Raw genomic sequence first — 21,661 nt, 5'->3', positions numbered from 1 at the left:
GCTCTATCACAATCATAGTAATAGGGGTTTAGGACCCTGCGGAACTCCTATTATTATGATACTTTACCTGATTGGCTGTCCAGAGCCATGTGACTCCAGCTCGAGGCCTGCGCATGCGTTGACGTGCACGTGCTGCGAATCACAGTCAAAGAAGGCCTCAGCATCGGAAAGTCGAACATGTGCAGCTGCTTAAGGTAGGTGTGTATTTTTTCTCAAAAATGTCAAAACGGAATTTCAGGGCCATTAGACAATGGTATCTGTTAGGACATTCTAGAGAGGACATTGCCACAGAGGGGGAGGTTTTTCATTTTGATTGGCAGCTTAACTATCAAATCACCAACACAGAAAACTGGGGGGAAGGTGAGCAGTCAGTCTTTAGCTTCCAGTCTGGCTGGATAAGAAGGCAGTCTGAACATGGTGAGTTGGGACATTCAGAGGCATTGCTTTCTCATCAAACAGTGAGGAGTGGAGAGTCTCCAGGCTGAGGTATGAATGCACATGTACCATAAGGGAAAAGGCAATGTCGGCGAGTTTCAGGCAACAATAGTCTGTAAAGTGAAGGGGTAGAGTAGCATCCTTCGCTATCTCACCATGAAACAGATTGAAAGTTACTGAAAACTGTATTCTGTTAGGTCCTGTATTTTGTGTTTACAATTGCTCTCGTCTCTCTATAGTCTTTATCTGTCCACTTTCCGGAAGATAAAAGAAACATGTGTGGGGCGTGTATAAGATTAGAGTATTCAATGTGCACAATGAGCCGATCTCACTGATACAGCCTCGGGTCACCCTAATGTATGTCTAATTATCGGGCAATTAGAATATACTCCATATTGTAGAAAGGTTGATCCACTTACAGCAATGTCTGGTGATGCTGAACCCGAGTGAACATGTGCAGACCTAACATTTGTAACAGTGTGATTGGAGGTAATCATACAATGATACAGCACAGAAGGAGGTCATTCAGCCCATCGAGCCTGTGCTGGCTCTTTGGTAGAGCTATCCAATTAATCCCACTTCCCTGCTCTTTCCCAGAGCCCTGCAGATTTTTCCCCTTCAAGTATTTATCCAATTCCCTCGTGAAAGTTACTATTAAATCTGCTTCACCACCCTTTCAGGCTGTGCACTCCCAATTATAACAACTCATTGCATTAAAACAATTCTCCTCATCTCCTCTCGAGGTCATTTGCAATTATCTTAAATCTGTGTCCGCTGGTTACTGTCCCTCCTGCCAGTAGAAACCGTGTCTTCTTTTTTACTCTATCAAACACTTTTAAAATCTTTTATAGGCTCAGGATCCCATATGCTTTTTTAACAGCTTTATCAACCTGTCCTGCTACCTTCAAACAATTGTGTACATACACCCCAGGTCTCTCTGTTCCTGCAACCCTTTTAATATTGTACCATTTAATTTATATCGCCTCTCTTCATTCTTCCTTCCAAATGCTTCACTTCATACCTTTCTGCATTAAATTGCATCTGCATTGTGTCTGCCCATTTCACCAGTCTGTCTATGTTCTCGTGAAGTCTGTTACGATCCTCCCCATTGTTACTACATTTCTGAGTTTGGAGTCAACTGCAAACTTTGAAATTATGCTCTTTGTACCCAAGTCCAGGTCATTAATATAGATCAAAGAGAGCAGTGGGCCTAATACCGACCCCTGGGGGACGACACTCATACTTCCCTCCAATCTGAAAAATAACCGTTTACCTTGATGCGAACCCTTGATTGGTATTGCTGGATATATTCATAGAGTATGCTAATGTAGTGGTTATGTTAATAGAGCCTCACTCATCCAGGCAAGTGGAGAGTATTCCATCACACTCCTGACTTGTGCCTTGTAGATGGTGGTGAGGCTTTGGGGAGTCAGGAGGTGCGACACTCGCCACAGAATACCCCTCTGACCCGCTCTTGTGGCCACAGTATTTTTGTGGCTGGTCCAGTTAAGTTTCTGGTCAATGGTGAGTCCCAGGACGTTGATGGTGGGGGATTCAGCGATAGTAATGCCATTGAATGTCAAGGAGCAGTGGTTAGACTCTCGCTTGTTGGGGATAGTCATTGCCTGCCACTTGTGTGGCGCGAATGTTACTTGCCACTTCTCTTATGTTCCTATAACAAAGCCATAATTAACAACATAATTATTGGCCAGAACTTTGCTTCCGGTCATATTTCTTTGACAATCCTCATCAGTTTGAAGATGATGACTCTTTCTGTCAGTGGGGCAGTGGGGTCACAGAGTGAACAGGGCAGTTTATCTGGCAGCCTCCAGCATAATGGCTAGCCCAGCACCGAATGGAACAACAGTTAATCAGCCTGGTACGGATGTGTATCCCAAGGTACCACTGCACCTTTACTCTTGGCCAGAAATCACATGCAAGGCATCAACGACTGCCAACCTTTTACGCCACAGACATTGGCCCTGATATTTACCGGGGTAGGCATGTGAGCGGGGTGGGCAAGGGGGTGGGGAGTGATGGGGAGATGTGGTCGGGAAACCCGGATGTCTGCGTCCCCGCATGCTATGCAGTGTAACATCTGTTTTCCCAGCAGGTTCCCCACCCGGAAACCAGCCTGATCGACAGGCTTGGCTCCCTGTCGGGCGGGGAACGCTGCGGAGGCCGCAATCCAGGAACGGAGAGGGAGCCTGCAACTGGGTCATTGGGAGCCTGGGGGGGGGGGGGGGCGAGTCCGGATCTTGGGGGGAGAGGTCCGATCTCTGTGTGGGGGGGAGGGGGGGTTGCCAATCCCAGGGGCGAGAGGGTCCGCCATCCTGGAGGAAGGAAGCAGGTTAGCTTGGGGGACGGGGACGGGGAATCACTCCTGCTCCAACTGGCCCACAAACAGTGCTGGAAAGCATTTACCTTCCACGCAGCAGTCCTCGCCTCCCTTTAGCTGCTGGGTTTCTGGAAGCCTGGGAAACCATGCCAGCCAGGGTTAAACCTGGAAGATAGATTAAATCTGGGACTTGCATCCTCATTATAATATTTAAATGACCAACCCGCCTCCTGGGAGCGGATTGGTTGCCTGCTCCCCGTCCTGCCTCCGTTAAAACTGGAAGCGGGCGGGCTGGAGGTGGGTTGGGGTTGCATTTTATTTTACTTTCACATCTCACCGACCCCAACCTACCCATTTTTGGGGGTAAAATTACCCCCAATAGCGTCTCAAATCATTCCATTAGGACACTCCTTACCCTCCCATTCACTGAGCAGCTTGTCTCTGTTGGCAATTAATCATCTCTTGGAGGAAGCAGGCAGCAGGGACTGCTGTTGGAATCCCAGCAAGTTAACCAAACCAATATGGCCTTTCACCCGTTGGGCCAAATGGCCTGTTTCTGGGCTGTAAAATGCGATGTAATTCTATGTAATGACCCAACCTATGCTTCCTGCAAGGTCAGCGTCCCCACTGTGGCCCTGGGATTAGCACTAACGCTCCACGTGGTCTTTCTAAATACTTACATCTTGTCTTTCTCTCCTCCGTCACCCATTAACAGCTGAACAGCAAGAACAGAGAGATCAACGGCACCAATTCTCACGGAAGTCTGGCTTTGGATGCTGGCGTGTCCAACTGCTGGGTTAGACATTTTTAACGCATCTTGTTTTGTATTTGTCCCCTGTTATTTCGAGCCGGCATTTATAGCCTTAAAACACACGCTCGGCCCTGCTTGCTGACTCTGTCGGCACAGGCAGTGTGAGCTGTATCAACCAGACAGTTCCAGGGGCCATTCCGGTACCTGGGTTCACTCAGGCAGGCCTCTCAGTATGACCCACTGCAATTGGTCTCCACACTCCCTGGGCTAGAGGAGGGTAAGATTGTCCCTTGGCCCCTGCTCACTGCCCTATGACCCCTGCTGGAATGTACATGTGTGGGGGGTGGGGGGGGGAACGCGCGGGGACAAGGGGGCATCGGACCAGATATCCTCTCACTTTCTGACAACACTCACTGTCCACTCACAGGAATAATGATCACTTGGAAAAAATATTGTAAGCCAGTCAGCCCTGAACCCACAGCTCAACGTGAGCCTGTACCTGCAGAAGGGGACTGGCAACAAATGGCACTTTCAAAAGGAAAGTCGAGGGCTGCAATTGTGTTTATAGCTTCCTGTTTTATATTAAAATTCTGACAATTGGAGAGTTATTCCTCTGAGTGTCCTTTACGAGCTGTAACAGCGGTGGAATCAATGGGGTAATCATCTCCTTTCCTCAGGCCCTTTTATTGGAGTTCTGTGTTCATTTTGTTAGTCAGAGTATGACCCAGAAAAATACATTGACTTTCGGACTATCTTGAATGGAAATGCTCTCCTTTTCCGAATGGAGGTATGATTCTAGTATCAAAGGGGGCCGTTTAACCCCAAAGGACGGGCGGGTGGTGGCGGGAAGGAAAAATGTTAAAATTCACAAACCCGACCCCAACCCACCCACTTCCGATTTTAACACAGGCGGGTCGGGAGCCAGGCAACCAATCAGCTCCCAGGAGGCGGGTTGGTCGGTAAAAGCTTTTAAGGAGGCTGGGTGTCGCCGAAATAGAGACAGACTTAAAATAGAAAGACTTGCATTTATATAGCGCCTCCCACAACCTCAGGTCATCCCAAACGTTTTACAGCTGATGAAGTACTTTTGAAGTGTAGTCGCTGTTGTAATGTAAGAAACACAGCAGCCAATTTGCATACAGCAAGCTCCCACAAACAGCATTGTCATAATGACCATATCCTCTGTTTTAGTGATGTTGGTTAAAGGATAAATATTGACCAAGCCACTGGGGATAACTCCCCTGCCCTTCTTCAAAATAATACCGTGGGAACTTTTACGTCCACCTGAGAGTGCAGACGGGGCCTCAGGTTAACATCTCACCCGAAAGACCGCACCTCTGACAGCACAGCACTGAGTGTCAGCCGAGATTAAGCTCAAGTTCCTGGCAGTCGGACTTAAACCCACAACCTTCTGACACAGGGACGAGAATGCTATCCATTGAGCTACAGCTGACACACATGCAGCATAAAAGTGACAATATTGAGGGTTAATGGGAAGGCAATCATTCTCCTATTAACCTTAATAACCCGCAGTTAACCACCAATAGCAGGCTCTAGGTTGAAGAGAGCATGTGTTGGGGAAGATACGCTCGATATGATAACACGATCTTAAACAGGGTTTGACTGAATAGATTTGCAATGCTGCTGCACATATTAAGGAGATCAATTCTTCCCCCTTGATACCCAGATTCTATGTATTTAAACATTAATTTACAGTTTATATTGGGCAAAGAATTCTCCTGTGTGCTGTGTGCAACATAATCCTAAACCTGTGCATGAAGAATCAGTTCACAATTTCATTCTACAGAGCAAACGGAGCGGAGCTTCCCCCACTGCTGATTAACAATTAATAAGCTTCACGTGCGTTGTAGTGATGGAGAATAAATCAGGTGTAGATTGTCTCTGGGTAGCACCGGGAGTCAGAAGGTCATGGGTTCAGCCTCACTCCAGGCATTGAGTGCACGACCCAGGCCCATACTCCAGTGCAGTGTTGAGGGAGTGCTGCACTGCCGGAGGTGCCGCCATTTCGACAAAACGTTAAACCGAGGCCCGGTCTTCCCTATTTGAGAGGAGCAGGGAGCTGACTCTGGCCCACATGGGTCCCCCTCCACCAAAAACTGTTCATCTGGTCATTTATCCCGTGGACATTTACTGGGGCCATGCTGTCTGCAAACCGGCTGCCACGTTTGCCTATGTTGCTGGCGACTGCACCTCAATCAGCAAGTACTGAATTGGCTGCAGAGAACTTCTGTGGTGAACAATGATATATAAAGTCAATCTTTTCTTTGCTGCCATTGATTGGATCTCCATTGTGTAGAGACAGTGCCCCCTATTGGCTATTGTTGTAACAGCGCTCAGTGTCAGTGATTTGCTGTGTCTGAATCTGCCTGGGCAACAATCACCTCAGTTACACGGCAGTGTTCCAAGTGAGAAAAGGGAGATTTAAAACAACAATCCACTTTGTTTTATTAGATGTTTTAGGTTCATGTCATTTGCCTTAAGGTAGCAAATAATAATTGGGGAGGAGAAACCACTTGTAATCAGAGGGATGATCATGTCAGTCCAAGTTTCTCCGAGGCTCACATTATACCACGTTATTTCCCTTATATTTTCTGCACAGGAGACGAATGGGTTCACCTTGTCCGTGTCCACCCAAGACAGGCCAGCCAGTGAGGGAAGTCCTGCCTCACGACCTCTCCGATCAGAGAAAGAAGCTTTATTAGTGGGTAGAGTATCCTGACTTTCTCTTATTTTCAGTGCAAAATGCCTTCTCTTTTAATCATTGAATTAACATTGTGCTGTTCTTCGGCAAAGCCTTGTGTAAATTTTTAAACTGCATGCCAGGAATTGTGAAAGGAACATAGGAACAGGAGTCGGCCATTCAGCCCCTCGAGCCTGTTCCGCCATTCAATTAGAACGTGGCTGATCTGTGTCTTACCTCCATCTAACCCTTAATACCCTTACCCAACAAAAACCTATCCGTCTCAGTTTGGACATTTTCAATTGATCCCCAGCCTCAAAAGCTTATTTTGTGGGGGGGGCGCAGGGCACTGGGAGGGCAGGGCATGGGGGGGGGAGGGGGGTCAAGGCAGGGAAGGGGGGTGGGGATTGACCGGGAAAAGTAACTTGGTGACAAGAGATTCAGAGTACCTGTAGGAAGCAGGGAGAAGTGCAGTGCCTACAAACGATTCACTTCCAGTTCCTTACTCAGGGAGCATTTGTCTCTCAGGCAGAAACAAGAGAGAAAACTGTTTGTCAGAGTGTTCCCCACAGATGAGGTGGTGCCGATATGTGGCTTTTAAATGCTCGATTACCGAGAACTGTGATTTTTGCAGGAAGCAACTGAAACGGACAGCCACGTTACCTGGGTTGCTGTAACCCTGTAACACTTTCCAGCATATATGAAATACTGTGTCTAAATGTGAAAATGGTTGGTCTAAAAACCAGTGTTGTTGCAAACTAACTTAAGTGTATATACTTTTGTATAAAGATTTGAAACCACTTTAAAAAAAAACTTTCCAGCATCACTAATGGGCCCCGGAGTATAAAAGTAGGGAAGTCTTGTTACAGCTGTACAGGGTATTGGTGAGGCCACACCTGTAATACTGCGTTCAGTTTTGGTTTCCATATTTACGAAAGGATATACTTGCTTTGGAGGCAGTTCAGAGTGGGTTCATAAGGTTGATTCCGGAGATGAGGGGGTTGACTTATGAGGAGAGATTGAGTAGGTTGGGCCTCTACTCATTGGAATTCAGAAGAATGAGAGGTGAACTTATCGAAACGTATAAGATTATGAGGGGGCTTGACAAGCTGGATGCAGAGAGGATGTTTCCACTGATAGGAGAGACTAGAAATAGAGGGCAAAATCTTAGAATAAGGAGCTGCCCATTTAAAACTGAGATGAGGAGAAATTTCTTCTCTCAGAGGGTTGTGGATCTGTGAAATTCGCTGCCTCCAGAGAGTTGTGGAAGCTGGGACATTGAATAAATTTAAGGCAGAAATAGATAGTTTCTTAAACGATGAGGGAATAATGGTTTATGGGGAGCGGGCAGGGAAGTGGAGCTGAGTCCATGATCGGATCAGCCATGATTGTATTAAATGGCGGAGCAGGATCGAGGGACCGCATGGCCTACTCCTGCTCCTATTTCTAATGTTCTTATGTTCTTATAACTGTGCAGCAGTTCACTGGACCGGCTGGTCCAGCTTTCAGGAATATGGCTGTACACCAACCAGGCTCTGCTCATCTGGGCAGTCTTTGTTACGGAGCAGTGCAAGCAGATAGAAACATAGAAACATAGAAAATAGGTGCAGGAGCAGGCCATTCAGCCCTTCTAGCCTGCACCGCCATTCAATGAGTTCATGGCTGAACATGAAACTTCAGTACCCCCTTCCTGCTTTCTCGCCATAACCCTTGATCCCCCGAGTAGTAAGGACTTCATCTAACTCCCTTTTGAATATATTTAGTGAATTGGCCTCAACTACTTTCTGTGGTAGAGAATTCCACAGGTTCACCACTCTCTGGGTGAAGAAGTTTCTCCTCATCTCGGTCCTAAATGGCTTACCCCTTATCCTCAGACTGTGACCCCTGGTTCTGGACTTCCCCAACATTGGGAACATTCTTCCTGCATCTAACCTGTCTAAACCCATCAGAATTTTAAACGTTTCCATGAGGTCCCCTCTCATTCTTCTGAACTCCAGTGAATACAAGCCCAGTTGATCCAGTCTTTCTTGATAGGTTAGTCCCGCCATCCCGGGAATCAGTCTGGTGAATCTTCGCTGCACTCCCTCAATAGCAAGAATGTCCTTCCTCAAGTTAGAAGACCAAAACTGCACACAATACTCCAGGTGTGGCCTCACCAAGGCCCTGTACAACTGTAGCAACACCTCCCTGCCCCTGTATTCAAATCCCCTCGCTATGAAGGCCAACATGCCATTTGCTTTCTTAACCGCCTGCTGTACCTGCATCTAACCTTCAATGACTGATGTACCATGACACCCAGGTCTCGTTGCACCTTCCCTTTTCCTAATCTGTCACCATTTAGATAATAGTCTGTCTCTCTGTTTTTACCACCAAAGTGGATAACCTCACATTTATCCACATTATACTTCATCTGCCATGCATTTGCCCACTCACCTAACCTATCCAAGTCACTCTGCAGCCTAATAGCATCCTCCTTGCAGCTCACACTGCCACCCAACTTAGTGTCATCTGCAAATTTGGAGATACTGCATTTAATCCCCTCGTCTAAATCATTAATGTACAATGTAAACAGCTGGGGCCCCAGCACAGAATCTTGCGGCACCCCACTAGTCACTGCCTGCCATTCTGAAAAGTACCCGTTTATTCCTACTCTTTGCTTCCTGTCTGACAACCAGTTCTCAATCCACGTCAGCACACTACCCCCAATCCCATGTGCTTTAACTTTGCACATTAATCTCTTGTGTGGGACCTTGTCGAAAGCCTTCTGAAAGTCCAAATATACCACATCAACTGGTTCTCCTTTGTCCACTTTACTGGAAACATCCTCAAAAAATTCCAGAAGATTTGTCAAGCATGATTTCCCTTTCACAAATCCATGCTGACTTGGACCTATCATGTCACCATTTTCCAGATGCACTGCTATGACATCCTTAATAATTGATTCCATCATTTTACCCACTACTGAGGTCAGGCTGACCGGTCTATAATTCCCTGTTTTCTCTCTCCCTCCTTTTTTAAAAAGTGGGGTTACATTGGCTACCCTCCACTCCATAGGAACTGATCCAGAGTCAATGGAATGTTGGAAAATGACTGTCAATGCATCCGCTATTTCCAAGGCCACCTCCTTAAGTACTCTGGGATGCAGTCCATCAGGCCCTGGGGATTTATCGGCCTTCAATCCCATCAATTTCCCCAACACAATTTCCCAACTAATAAAGATTTCCCTCAGTTCCCCCTCCTTACTAGACCCTCTGACCCCTTTTGTATCCGGAAGGTTGTTTGTATCCTCCTTAGTGAATACCAAACCAAAGTACTTGTTCAATTGGTCTGCCATTTCTTTGTTCCCTGTTATGACTTCCCCTGATTCTGACTGCAGGGGACCTACGTTTGGATGTTTGGGTGGGGCTGACAATCCCCAAAGTATGGACATACATCACTGCAGGAGTGACTGAGGTGCCAACTGCTCTTGTGATCAGGGCTTCTGACTGAAATGGGTTTACGCCCAAGTTGCAATAGAGATCGGAGCCACGTCACATGAATATGCTAAACGTTTAACTCCTAATGCACGGTAATTTCTCGGCCATCGTCTCTATCCCCTTGCTTTTATATGTAAAGGCAGAACTGGAAGATAACTGCAGGTGGGAGTGTGCAACCCGTGGTGGACACTGCGACCAGCAGCAAGTCACTCCACAGGAGCAAGCAATAGTTGATATATTCAAGAGGGAATCCCGAGGAGGCACTGGGGCTGTGGCAAGTGATGGAGTGCATAGAATTATTGGGATGTACTCTTTTGATTAGATCATCATATATATTGTTGGTATGTACAATTTTGATTAAATATTCAACACGTCTATGACTAAGAACATAACAGTGCATGTAATGGCGATACAGTAAACCAAATGAATCAATGTACTCCGATACTCCTAATACCCTCTCTGCTCACTTCATAGAGCAAGAGGAGCTGGAGAGTGTAGCCGGCACACCTGAGGAACATTGCTCACCTGAGCACCGAGCGACACCGCCCCCACTTGAAGCAGGCACCGGCACAGATACACGGGCGGCAGAGGAGAACTCCAGTGATGCTGATGGGGAGGTGGTGCAAGGTCGATGAGGGGGTCAGCTGGTGGAGAGCTGGGTGCCTACCTCAGTCCCATGGGAATGCCAAGCTTGTTAGAGCAGCAGCACCATATTGCAGAGTCACTTACCCCGCCACACGCACTGCATTGGACATTGCCTGGTCCCAAGTGTTCACTGCCGTCTGTCACTGAAGTGAGACTACAGAGCGACGGCTGACTGTATTGCAGTCTGCCATTCAGTGTGTGGCCACACCAGTGGCAGCTACCTCAGGCCAGAGTAACAAAGGGAGCATCGCCCTTTGAATGCTCCAACTGTTGCTGTGGGATTCCAACTCCATCATGGCCAGTTAGCTCCTGCTATCCCGCTGCACACACTGCCTGGTGCAGTAACTGAGGGCCATCGAGCACCTCAAATATGCTCAGCACTCCCAGCCACCCTCTCCTCTTTCTCTCCCAGCCCTGATGTTGCACCCAATGGCTGCTTGGCCCACACCCTCGAGCAGAAATCTCACTGATGGTATCCACTTCCATTGCTGCTCTGGTAACATTTTCAAATCTGCTGGGCCCACTGAAGCAGGACTGGCCAGCAGTAAACGCTCCCTCTTTGATTTGACTATTTATTTAAGGAATGTTGCACAAACGTATCATTACTGACCCTGAGAAATAAAACTCTGGCCGCTCACTCACCTTTCCTTAACCTCATTCACTCCTCTTCGCGAGGGGGCTGAAAGCTCAGGCCAACAGCTGTAGCCACTTTCTCCCGACATGACCCCACTCTGGACTCACAGCTCCCTTTTTGCTAAAATTAGTGTCGTACCCCACATGAAGCAATGTTCCCACTGGGTTAAATGTAGGGCCAATTCTGTGAATGCCTCACCTGCCGATATGCCTCCTGAGAAATCCATTGGAGACCGAGCCTCCCACTCACAAAGCACAATTCATAGAAACATCAACAACAACAACAACAACAACGATGAGAATTTTGAAATCGAGGCATTGCTTCACCGGGAGCCAATGTAGCGAGCACAGGGGTGATGGGTGAGCGGGACTTAGTGCGAGTTAGGATGATCTCAAAATTACATAGTGTAGAATGTGGGAGGTCAGCCAGGAGTGCGTTGGAGTAGTTAAGTCTCGAGATAACAAAAGCATGGATGAGGATTTCAGCAGCAGATGAAGTCGGTTTTAGTTATGCCACGGATATGTGGCCGGAAACTCATTTCCGGATCAAATATGACACCAAGGTTGTGAACAGTCAGGTTTAGCCTCAGATAGACGCTAGGGTGAGGGATAGAGTCAGTGGCAAGGGAACGCAGTTTGAGTCGAGGCCGAAAGACAAAGACTTCGGTTTTCCCAATATTTAATTGGAGAACATTTCTGCTCATCCAGTACTGGATTTCGAACAAGTAGACTGACAATTTAGATACCAAGCAGGGGTCGAGAGAAGTGGTGGTGAGATAGAGCTCGGTGTCGTCAGCGTACATGTGGAAATGGACGCCGTGTTTTTAGATGATGTCACCAAGGGGCAGCATATGGATGAGAAATAGGAGGGACGAAGGATAGATCCTTGGGTGACACCAGAGGTAATGATGCGGGAGTGGGAAGAGAAGCCATTGCAGGTGATTCTCTGGCTACGATTAGATAGATAAGAATGGAACCAGGTGAGTGTAGTCCCACCCAGTTGGACGATGGTGGAGAGACGTTGGAGGAGGATGGAGTGGTCCACCGTGTCAAAGGCTACAGACAGGTCGAGAAGGATGAGGAGGGATAATTTACCTTTGTCACAGTCACAAAGGATGTAATTTGTGACTTTGATAGCCGTTTTGGTACTGTGGCAGGGGCAGAAACCAGATTTAAGGGATTCAAACATGGAGTTCCGGGAAAGATGGGCACGGATTTGGGAGCCGACAACACATTCAAGGACTTTGGAGAGGAAAGGGTGATTGGAAATGGGGCGATAGCTAGCAGGCTCAGTGGGGTCAAGTTTTGGATATTTGAGGAGAGGGGTGATGATGACAGATTTGAAGGAGAAGGGGACAATATCTGAGGAGAGAGAACCTTTCACAATGTCAGCTAATATGGGAGCCAGGAAAAGAAGTTGGGTGGTCAGCAGTTTAGTGGGAATAGGGTCAAGGGAGCAGGAAGTGGGTCTCATGGCCACGATGAGGGTGGTGGAGAATCATAGAATAGTACAGCACAGAAGGAGGCCTTTCGGCTCATCGACTCTACACTGGCTCTTTCAAAGAGCAATCCAGTTAGTCCCATTCCCCCGCTCTTTCCCCAATTATTTCACCTTCAAGAATTTATCCAATTCCCTTTTGAAGACGACTATTAAACCTGCTTCCACCATCCTATCGGGCAGAGCATTCCAAATCCTAACCACTCGCTGCATGAAAACATTGTTCCTCAGCTCGCCTCTGGTTCTTTTGCTGATCACCTTAGTCTGTGCCCTCTGGTTATCGACCCTTCTGCCAATGGGATCAGTTTCTCTTTAATTACTCTATCTAAACCCCTCATCATTTTAAACACCTCTGTCAAAACTGCTCTTAGCCTTCTCTGCTCTAAGGAGAACAAACCCAGCTTCTCCAGTCTATCCACGTAATTGGAATCCTTCATCCCTGGAATCATTGCAGCAAATCTCTTCTTTACCCTCTCCAAAGCCTTCACGTCCTTCCTAAAGTGCGGTGCCCAGAATTGGACACAATACTCCAGCTGGGGCCAAACTAGTGTTTTATACAGGTTTCGCAAAACTTCCTGGGATTTGTACTCTCTGCCTCTATTTATAAAGCCCACAATGCCATAAGCTTTATTAACTGCTTTGTTAACCTGCCCTGCCACCTTCAAAGATTTGTGCATAAGCACCCTCAGGTCTCGCTTTCATGAACTCTCTTTGAAATTAATGTGTATGGTCTCTCCTCATTCTTCCTACCAAAATATATCACCTCTGCGTTGAATTTCACCATTTGTAAAACCAACCCTGTAGTTTTACGGCTTACAGCAACTGTACATTACATATGCGGATCTCATACGTGGATCGATGTCCCAGGTTACTTTCCCACCAGACAGATGCTCAGAACCCACCGTTTCCAATTGTAAGTGCCGCTTCTGGATAGGCAGATCAGTTGCCAAGCCAAAGTCGGCAGGGTCCTAATGTGCGTATGCTAATCAGGGTTCTAATGTGCGTATGCTAATCAGGGTCCGAATGTGCGTATGCTAATCAGGGTCCTAATGTGCGTATGCTAATCAGGGTCCGAATGTGCGTATGCTAATCAGGGTCCTAATGTGCGTATGCTAATCAGGGTCCTAATGTGCGTATGCTAATCAGGGTCCTAATGTGCGTATGCTTATCAGGGTCCTAATACCCGTATGCTAATCAGAGTCCGATGATGTGATTGGGCCCCGGCAGCCATGTTGTCTTGGGCCTGAGCCTGGGATCCACCGCTGCTTTCCCACCAGGTGAAGGTCAACCTGAGGAGCATTGGGAAACTGAAGAAGCTTCTCCACGTAAGTATTTCTACTTTCCTTTGTTGGGCCCAGAGGAGCGTGTAGACCTCCCCCGCCCTGGACTCCCCGCTTCCCTGTGCGAGACTCCACCTGCCCCCCCACCAACCCCCCCCTCCCCACATGTATCTGAGTGTGAGTGCGGGGCCAAGGACCATCCCATTCCCCACATGTATCTGTGCAAATGGGGGGCTAAGGAACCCAATTGCCCACATGTATCTGAGTGGGAGTGGCGGGGGCGCGGGCGGGGGATGGCGAAGGCCCACCCGATTCCCCAGATGCTGGGAGTCGCTCTCCATCCAGTTCCTGCCAGGTGCTTGCGGGATGGGGACTGCCGGCATGTTACTGAGGCCTGGCGGTTAAAATCACCGAGGCCCCCATACCACGGGCCGTTGGGAAATGAACTGAAACCAGCGGTTTGGAAACCTGCTATCAGTTACCCCCCGCCCCCCCACCAGGGTCTCTATAGGGGAATGGAATGAATATATTTATTTACAGCACAGAAACAGGCCGTTCAACCCAACAGGTCTGTGCCGTGTTTATGCTCCACACGAGCCTCCTCCTGCCCTACTTCATCTCACTGTATCAGCATATCCCTCTATTCCTTTCTCCCTCATGTGTTTATCTAGCTCCCCCTTAAATGCATCTCTGCTATTCGCCTCGAACACTCTCTGCAGTAACGGGTTCCACATTCTTACCATTCTATCCAAGTATGAAGCTAAATCAGTAAATACTGTCACATACAAATTTTGAATGCAACTATAAAGAAAAATGCTCACAATGATTGAATTGCCTCTTTTAAGAAATATCTTTGGATATGAACAAAATCTGTCGCTGTCACATTCTCTTCAATGTTCATTTCTGCTGATCGGGATTGATTGTAACTGACGTAGCGCCAGTCTCAGGTTATGAAATCTTCCTTCTGAACTCAGAATTCACCAAAAACCTGAGCTGCTATAAGCTGTTGGATATCGGAGGGCACTTGCTGTGGCAGATTTCACAGGTCCCTCTCCCAAGCCTTAAACTCCTGCTTTCACACCAATGCAGGGATTCATGCGGATTGGTTCCCTGAATTCCTTATTGGATTTATTGTTGATTATCATATATTTATGGCTCCTAGTTTGGGTCTCCCCCAAAAGTGGAAACATCTTCTCTACGTCTACCCAATCGAACCCCTTCCTAGTTTTAAAGACCCCCATCAGATCACCTCTCAAAGCTCAGATCCTGGTAACGTGTGGAATGGGTGGGGTTGAGAAGGTGGTGTTGAAAAATGTTTTTTCTGATAATTCTGGGAGTTGTCTGCCACAAAAAGCCCGTGAGCATTTTGCACTGAATACATACCGAGTGCTATCGGTTTTGAAACTCAGTGGCCTTCCCCTCACTATTAGCCCAGTGTGTGTCTATGTGTGTTTGTGGGTCTAATCCACCATGTTAGCACAATAGGAGAGGAACAGATAGTAGAAATAAGACAAAGTTCAGTAATGGGGTCTCGGTGATGTGATTAAAAGGCGCGACCTTTACAGTAACGGGGTTTTGAAGTGCTTATCATTTCTTTAGTTGTATCCATGAACTGCAGGAAAGGAAAGATCAAGCTAAGTTGTCCATTGACCAGCTGAGTATTTACCTTTTTAGATTTGTTTGCACTGTTTGCTGCCACTTGCTAATCTAACCTTTCAAAGAGAGACTTGGTGCTGTCCTTTGTATGTTGAGCAACACAATCTCAGAATTTGAAACACCTTCGAGGCCTCTCCTTATTTTCCCTCAGACTTGTCTGGCTCCAGCGCTCACAATTTAGATGTTACAATTTAGATGTCACAATTCTGACAGATGGATTCAGCAAGGGTGTATCACTCTGCTGGTCCAACTATGTTCGAAATAAATAGTAAAAAGTACATAGAAGTGCTAAAATAAACACTAATTTACTAATAGGATAATTTAATAAACAAGCACTGACTTCATGAACATTACATTTTCACATATTTATTCAGTGCAGCCATTAGCTAGCGACACAATGTCTGTGTTTATCCAAAAGGCTGTGGTGATGGGTCAATTGGGTCAAGACTGAGATCAGTATATCTGTTGATAGCTGTGGGTAAATGGGGTTAAGGTACAGATCAGCCACGATCTGACTGAATGGTGGAGCAGGCTCGAGGGGCTGAATGGCCTACTGCTGCTCCTATGCACTGTGACTGGGAATTGCAGTAGGCAGTCCCTACAGTGCGGTAATATGGGTGCCGAAGACTGCTGGCTACAACAATAGGGCATGGTTCCACGTCCTACACCAACTGCCCCGAATTACTACTCTTCGAACACATGGCACAATTTGACATCCAAATATTGCAATTTTACCATAAAAAGTCCCAGAGCCAGCAAAAATGGTGTTTTCAGAGAAGATCCTAGCCAATCAATAGATTGTGTGAGTCGCTGAGGGAGTAGGTTTTCTCCATGCTCTGTGTAAAGGCATTGTAAACCTGCTCTTTACAAAAGGGTTTCTCACTTTGATACATGTAGGGCACTAAGATATCCACCCCGCTACCCGCCCTGTAACAGCCAATGTATGATTCAGAAAGCCACATTCTGATGAAGGGTCATCGACCTGAAAGGTTAACTGTGTTTCTCTCTCCACAGATGCTGTCTGACCTGCTGAGTATTCCCAACATTTTCTTCTTTTATTGGGGGATTTTGTGGATTTCTGCTCCCGGCACAAAGCTTTGATCGCTGGGAGCATTTATGGGGAATTTGGGCAATAATTCCCACGGGCTAATTCCACAATCCCAACACTCCCAGCAGGGACTGTCTCCGCAGTGAGCACACATTCAGAGTTGCCCGTTACTTGTGTTGTATCTCTGGCACATCCCGCCACAGACATGATGGGCCGAATGGCCTCCTTCTGTGCCGTACATTTCTGTGCTTCTATGATCTCCGAGCCCCACTTCCTCTGAACCTGGCTGGGCTGCTGGGAGTGGAATTAACCCTAATACATACTCCCAGTGGGTGACCCTCCACCTAGTTTGTAACATTAACCCTAAAAGAGCAGGACAGCATCAGCCTATTAACGCTGTCTGAAACCCTGCAGAGATTCCGTCCAATTTCAATACAAAAGCTGCAGTCTTTGGCTAAATTTTCCAAAATATTCTCCTAAACTGTTGTCATGAAACCATTACTACCATCAAAAGACAGATGGAGCAGAGGAGAATAAATAATGCAAGTAAAAGCAATTGGTTGGATAGATGATATCCGTGTGACCGCCAGGGACTGCGTCTGATTCTAAACTGGAGAATCAGGACTATCTTTCAAATAATTGGCAACAGAACTAGAGAGGGAGAGAGGAGAAATTATTTCACACAGAGGGTTGTTAAGATCCGGAACCTGAAAGGGTGGTGGAAGCAGATTCCACAGCAACTTTCAAAGTCAAATGGAGGTGTCCTTGAAGAGGACTCATTTGCAGGGTTATCGGGAAAAAGCTGGGCTGTGGGACTAAATTGGACAGCTCTTTTAAAGAGTGGGCACAGACACAACGGGTCGAATAGCCTCCTTCTGTGCTCTAAACTTCTCTGATTCTACCTTCTACATCCGTGGCTGCTGATATCACTGAGATACACCCTCACAGGCAGGGCTAGAAATCTGAGTGTTTGTCTATTGTTTGATATCTGCCACCTCCGTGAGCAAGGAAGTGTGCCATCCAGTAATGGCACAATGAACAAATATGTGCAAAAGATCAACAGTTGTGCACAGTGCTGGAAAAGGTACCTTCTGACAGGTGCAGAAGTCAGCAACTTTGGTTTGTGCCAGGCTGAAGAGAAGTGTACAAAAGGGAGAACACACTTCCTCCTGAGACCAGCAAACAACTTGATCTTCAGCCGGCCAGGATTCCACCCGAAATAAGCCGAAGCCTCAGTCCGATATTTCAGTGGGAGTCCGACACGGTTGTAAGATCCTGATGCAATTTGCAGGTGCCAATGGGTGGAGTGTGCGCCATGCATGCTCTGCCCATTGGTACTGGACGCAGTGCGCCCTACCCTCCGATCCTTAAAGGGACCAGTGGAGGCCACTCCCAAACATCCTCCCGACACCACAACAATCGTAGCACCAGTGTCGGCCGCTGAATGGCTCTCCCCCAGACTGCCACCACCTCTACCCATTTTACGGTCTGATACCCTGGCTCCAGCTGTCTCGTTACGCACTGGTAGTCACATTCAAATAAGGCTTGCCCATGAAAATGGTTCCGGCTTCTCTCTAGTGCGCTTTGGGTGGTGTTGTGCTGTATATGAAACCAGTCTCCGTATAGCCAAGGAAAAAATAAATGTCACTGCTGAAGTGACTTGGGTTTTTTTCGAGCTTGCAGCCCAATTACTTCGGTCTCAACGACACCCTTGAAATCTGAATTATGTCGGCTGTTTGTTGCTGGCAAACTCCCAAAGTAATGGTAGCAATAGAGCAGACAACACAACCTTGGAAATTGTGCTGAGGTGGTATTGCCAACTGAGGTAGGACATATTTCAGAACCTCCCACCTCCGCCCCCACCATTGGTCACTCGACATGTCCATCCTCACGATGCCCCATCTTCTCACACTGATTGGAGACCAGGAAACAGACTCTTCATCACCAGTTTGAACGATTCGTGGTCAAACAGCCGGTTTTCCACCATCTCCAATATTTTTATAACTAATAATGAATAGTGTTGAAAGAACATTTTTTGAAATGCCTCTATGCTTTGTCTCCCGGTTTACACGCAGCAGTGTCCAGAAGATTAATCTTTAATTCCTGGAGACTCCAGGACAAGCCTGAAGGGTTGGTGACCCTGCACTGGGGAGAAGAGGCGAGTACAGTTGCCCAAGGTTCAGCCCCTTCGCGCTTTCTTTAATCACAGGCTACAGACAAAAACAACAACTTGTATTTATATAGCGCCTTTAACGTAGTGAAACATCCCCAGGCGCTTCACAGGAGTATTATGAGACAAAAAATTTGACACCGAACCACATAAGGAGAAATTAGCGCAGGTGACCAAAAGCCTGGTCAAAGAGGTAGGTTTTAAGAAGCGTCTTAAAGAGAGAAAATAAATGTAGAGAGGTTTAGGCAGGGAATTCCAGAGCTTAGGGCCGAGGCAACAGAAGGCTCGGCCACCAGTGGTTGAGCGATTATAATCAGGGATGCTCAAGGGGACAGAATTAGAGGAGCGCAGACATCTCGGGGAGGGTTGTGATGCTGGAGGAGATTACAGAGATCGGGAGGGGCGAGGCCATGGAGGGATTTGAAAACAAGGATGAGAATTTTGAAATCGAGGAGTTGCTAACAAGAATTTCTAAATTTGCAGGCAACATTAAAATGTGTTCTGCAGGCACAAATTATGGAAAGCAATTGAGAGCTCTGCACATGGAGTAATTACTGGGAAACAGTGTTTAATGCTGATCAATGCAAAGGTGGATCGAGGCATGAGTGATACTGATGTTGGTTTTAAGGCACAGGAACATAGGCTGGAGGAAAGTTTTAGACCCGGCTGAAGACTGATCTTTGATAATGTCTGTGCAATGTCAGGGGTGATAAACACAACACACTGAGCGTCAGGGACATTGCCAGAAGCACCGAAGCACCCTGGTACTAACTGGGTAAATATATCGGTTGGAAGATATTTAGAATATTGCATTGAATCTTAATTCAAATAACTATTAATTCATTAGAAAGGACTCGAGGGAGAGCAGCCGAGATAATTAGATCACTGTTACCAGGACAAACCCGTAAAATGACAAGGTGAGAGATGTGATGCAGACACTCAAAATAACGAGGGATTGGATCAAGTGGGAATTGGTCATTTATTTACCGTGAGGACCAAAGGACAGACTCTGAAAGTGAAGCAGCAATCCAGCAGATGGAATGAGCTGGGCGAGCTGAGCAACTACACATTACTCAGCCTCTTGCTCTCTTACAACAACAAGGAAAGGACAGGACTTGAATTTATATAGTGCCTTACACCTCCTGCTGTAAAACATCCCACAGCACTATTTCAAAGAATAGCAGGGGAGTTCTACCTGGTCAATATTTGTCCTGCATCCACCATCACTAAAACAGATTATCTGGTTATTATTGCCACATTTCCTATGTTACAACAATGGGATAATTGGCTGTAAAGCACTTTGGGACGTTCTGAGGTTGTGAAAAACACTATATAAATGCAAGTCTTTCTTTCTTGAATCAGAAGTTGTTCAGTGGCCCTGTGCATTTCTAGCTTTCTATGTTGACAATATTACAGATCTGAACTGTAAGCAAAGACATTTTTGCAGTTGTACAATTTTGGAAGTGTGTTATGCGGGCTGTAACTTCAGGCCTTAATGGATCGACTGCATCAAATTGAAACCTTGACTGACATGTTACAAACTGTTAGTAATTGCAGAAACGTAGGTGAGTAGAGGTTACCCAATGGGGCAGCCCTCAGATGGATGCACTTACACTACATGCAGCATCGGTGAGAACTGGCCTTGTGTCACACGGCCCTGCAATTCTAATACTAATGCAGTCTAAATCTGGAGTTGGAGCCTGAACTGACACAGAGAGGAGTGAGGACCCTGAAGGAAAGATTTTCCCTCCACTTCCCTTCAGAGTTCAGTTTACACACCACAAGTTCAGCTAAATGTTGTTTTATTCATTCTCGGGATGTGGGCATCGCTGGAATGGTTGCCATTTATTGCCCATCCCTAGTCGACACAACAGTTTATTGGGCCACTTCAGAGGGCAGTTAACAGTCACCCACATTGGTGTGGGACTGGAGTCACATACATGGCAGACCGGGTAAGAATGTCCTTCCCTTCAGGACAGGAATGAACTAGTTGGGGTTTTATGACAATCCGACACCTTTAATGTCCACGTTTGAAGGTTGGCATGCAGGTACAGCAGGCGGTTAAGAAAGCAAATGGCATGTTGGCCTTCATAGCGAGGGGATTTGAGTACAGGGGCAGGGAGGTGTTGCTACAGTTGTACAGGGCCTTGGTGAGGCCACACCTGGAGTATTGTGTACAGTTTTGGTCTCCTAACTTGAGGAAGGACATTCTTGCTATTGAGGGAGTGCAGCGAAGATTCACCAGACTGATTCCCGGGATGGTGGGACTGACCTATCAAGAAAGACTGGATCAACTGGGCTTGTATTCACTGGAGTTCAGAAACGTTTAAAATTCTGACGGGTTTAGACAGGTTAGATGCAGGAAGAATGTTCCCAATGTTGGGGAAGTCCAGAACCAGGGGTCACAGTCTAAGGATAATGGGTAAGCCATTTAGGACCGAGATGAGGAGAAACTTCTTCACCCAGAGAGTGGTGAACCTGTGGAATTCTCTAGCACAGAAAGTAGTTGAGGCCAATTCACTAAATATATTCAAAAGTGAGTTAGATGAAGTCCTTACTACTAAGGGGATCAAGGGGTATGGCGAGAAAGCAGGAATGGGGTACTGAAGTTGCATGTTCAGCCATGAACTCATTGAATGGCGGTGCAGGCTAGAAGGGCTGAATGGCCTGCTCCTGCACCTATTTTCTATGTTTCTATTACTGAAACTTGTCCAGATTTTTAAAAATTGAATTCAAATTCTCAAACTACCATGGTGGGATTTGAATTCACATTCCCAAGATTATTAGTCCAGGCCTCTGGATCACTAACATAACCACTACACGACCATCCCCAATAATAATGCTGAAGATGCAATATGCAGTAGATGTAGCTTGTGTATAAGTGGCCATAAGCCGAAAGCCAACAGCAGCACACCCTGTTCATGGTTACCATTCTCCACACACAATATAAACAAGGCAGCTTCTGCTTGTTCTGCTCCATTAAGGAGGCACCTGACATCTCATCGGGAGAGTTAAGCACACAGATGAAGA

At 46.8% G+C, this 21,661-nt stretch overlaps 1 protein-coding gene across 1 annotated transcript in view; it reads left to right on the top strand.

Moving 5' to 3' along the window:
• Nucleotides 1-21,661, top strand: part of LOC139275858 (ecto-NOX disulfide-thiol exchanger 1-like) — a 287,201-nt gene that overhangs the window by 253,430 nt on the left and 12,110 nt on the right. The window contains exons 13-14 of the mRNA XM_070893066.1: nucleotides 3,489-3,569; nucleotides 6,145-6,250. Coding sequence (XP_070749167.1) covers nucleotides 3,489-3,569; nucleotides 6,145-6,250 — 187 coding nt within the window. The remainder of the gene's footprint in view (nucleotides 1-3,488; nucleotides 3,570-6,144; nucleotides 6,251-21,661) is intronic.

The sequence above is a fragment of the Pristiophorus japonicus genome, chromosome 11, assembly GCF_044704955.1.
Source record: "Pristiophorus japonicus isolate sPriJap1 chromosome 11, sPriJap1.hap1, whole genome shotgun sequence".
In the NCBI taxonomy this organism is placed as follows: domain Eukaryota; kingdom Metazoa; phylum Chordata; class Chondrichthyes; family Pristiophoridae; genus Pristiophorus; species Pristiophorus japonicus.
This window is presented reverse-complemented; position numbering and strand designations above follow the sequence as displayed.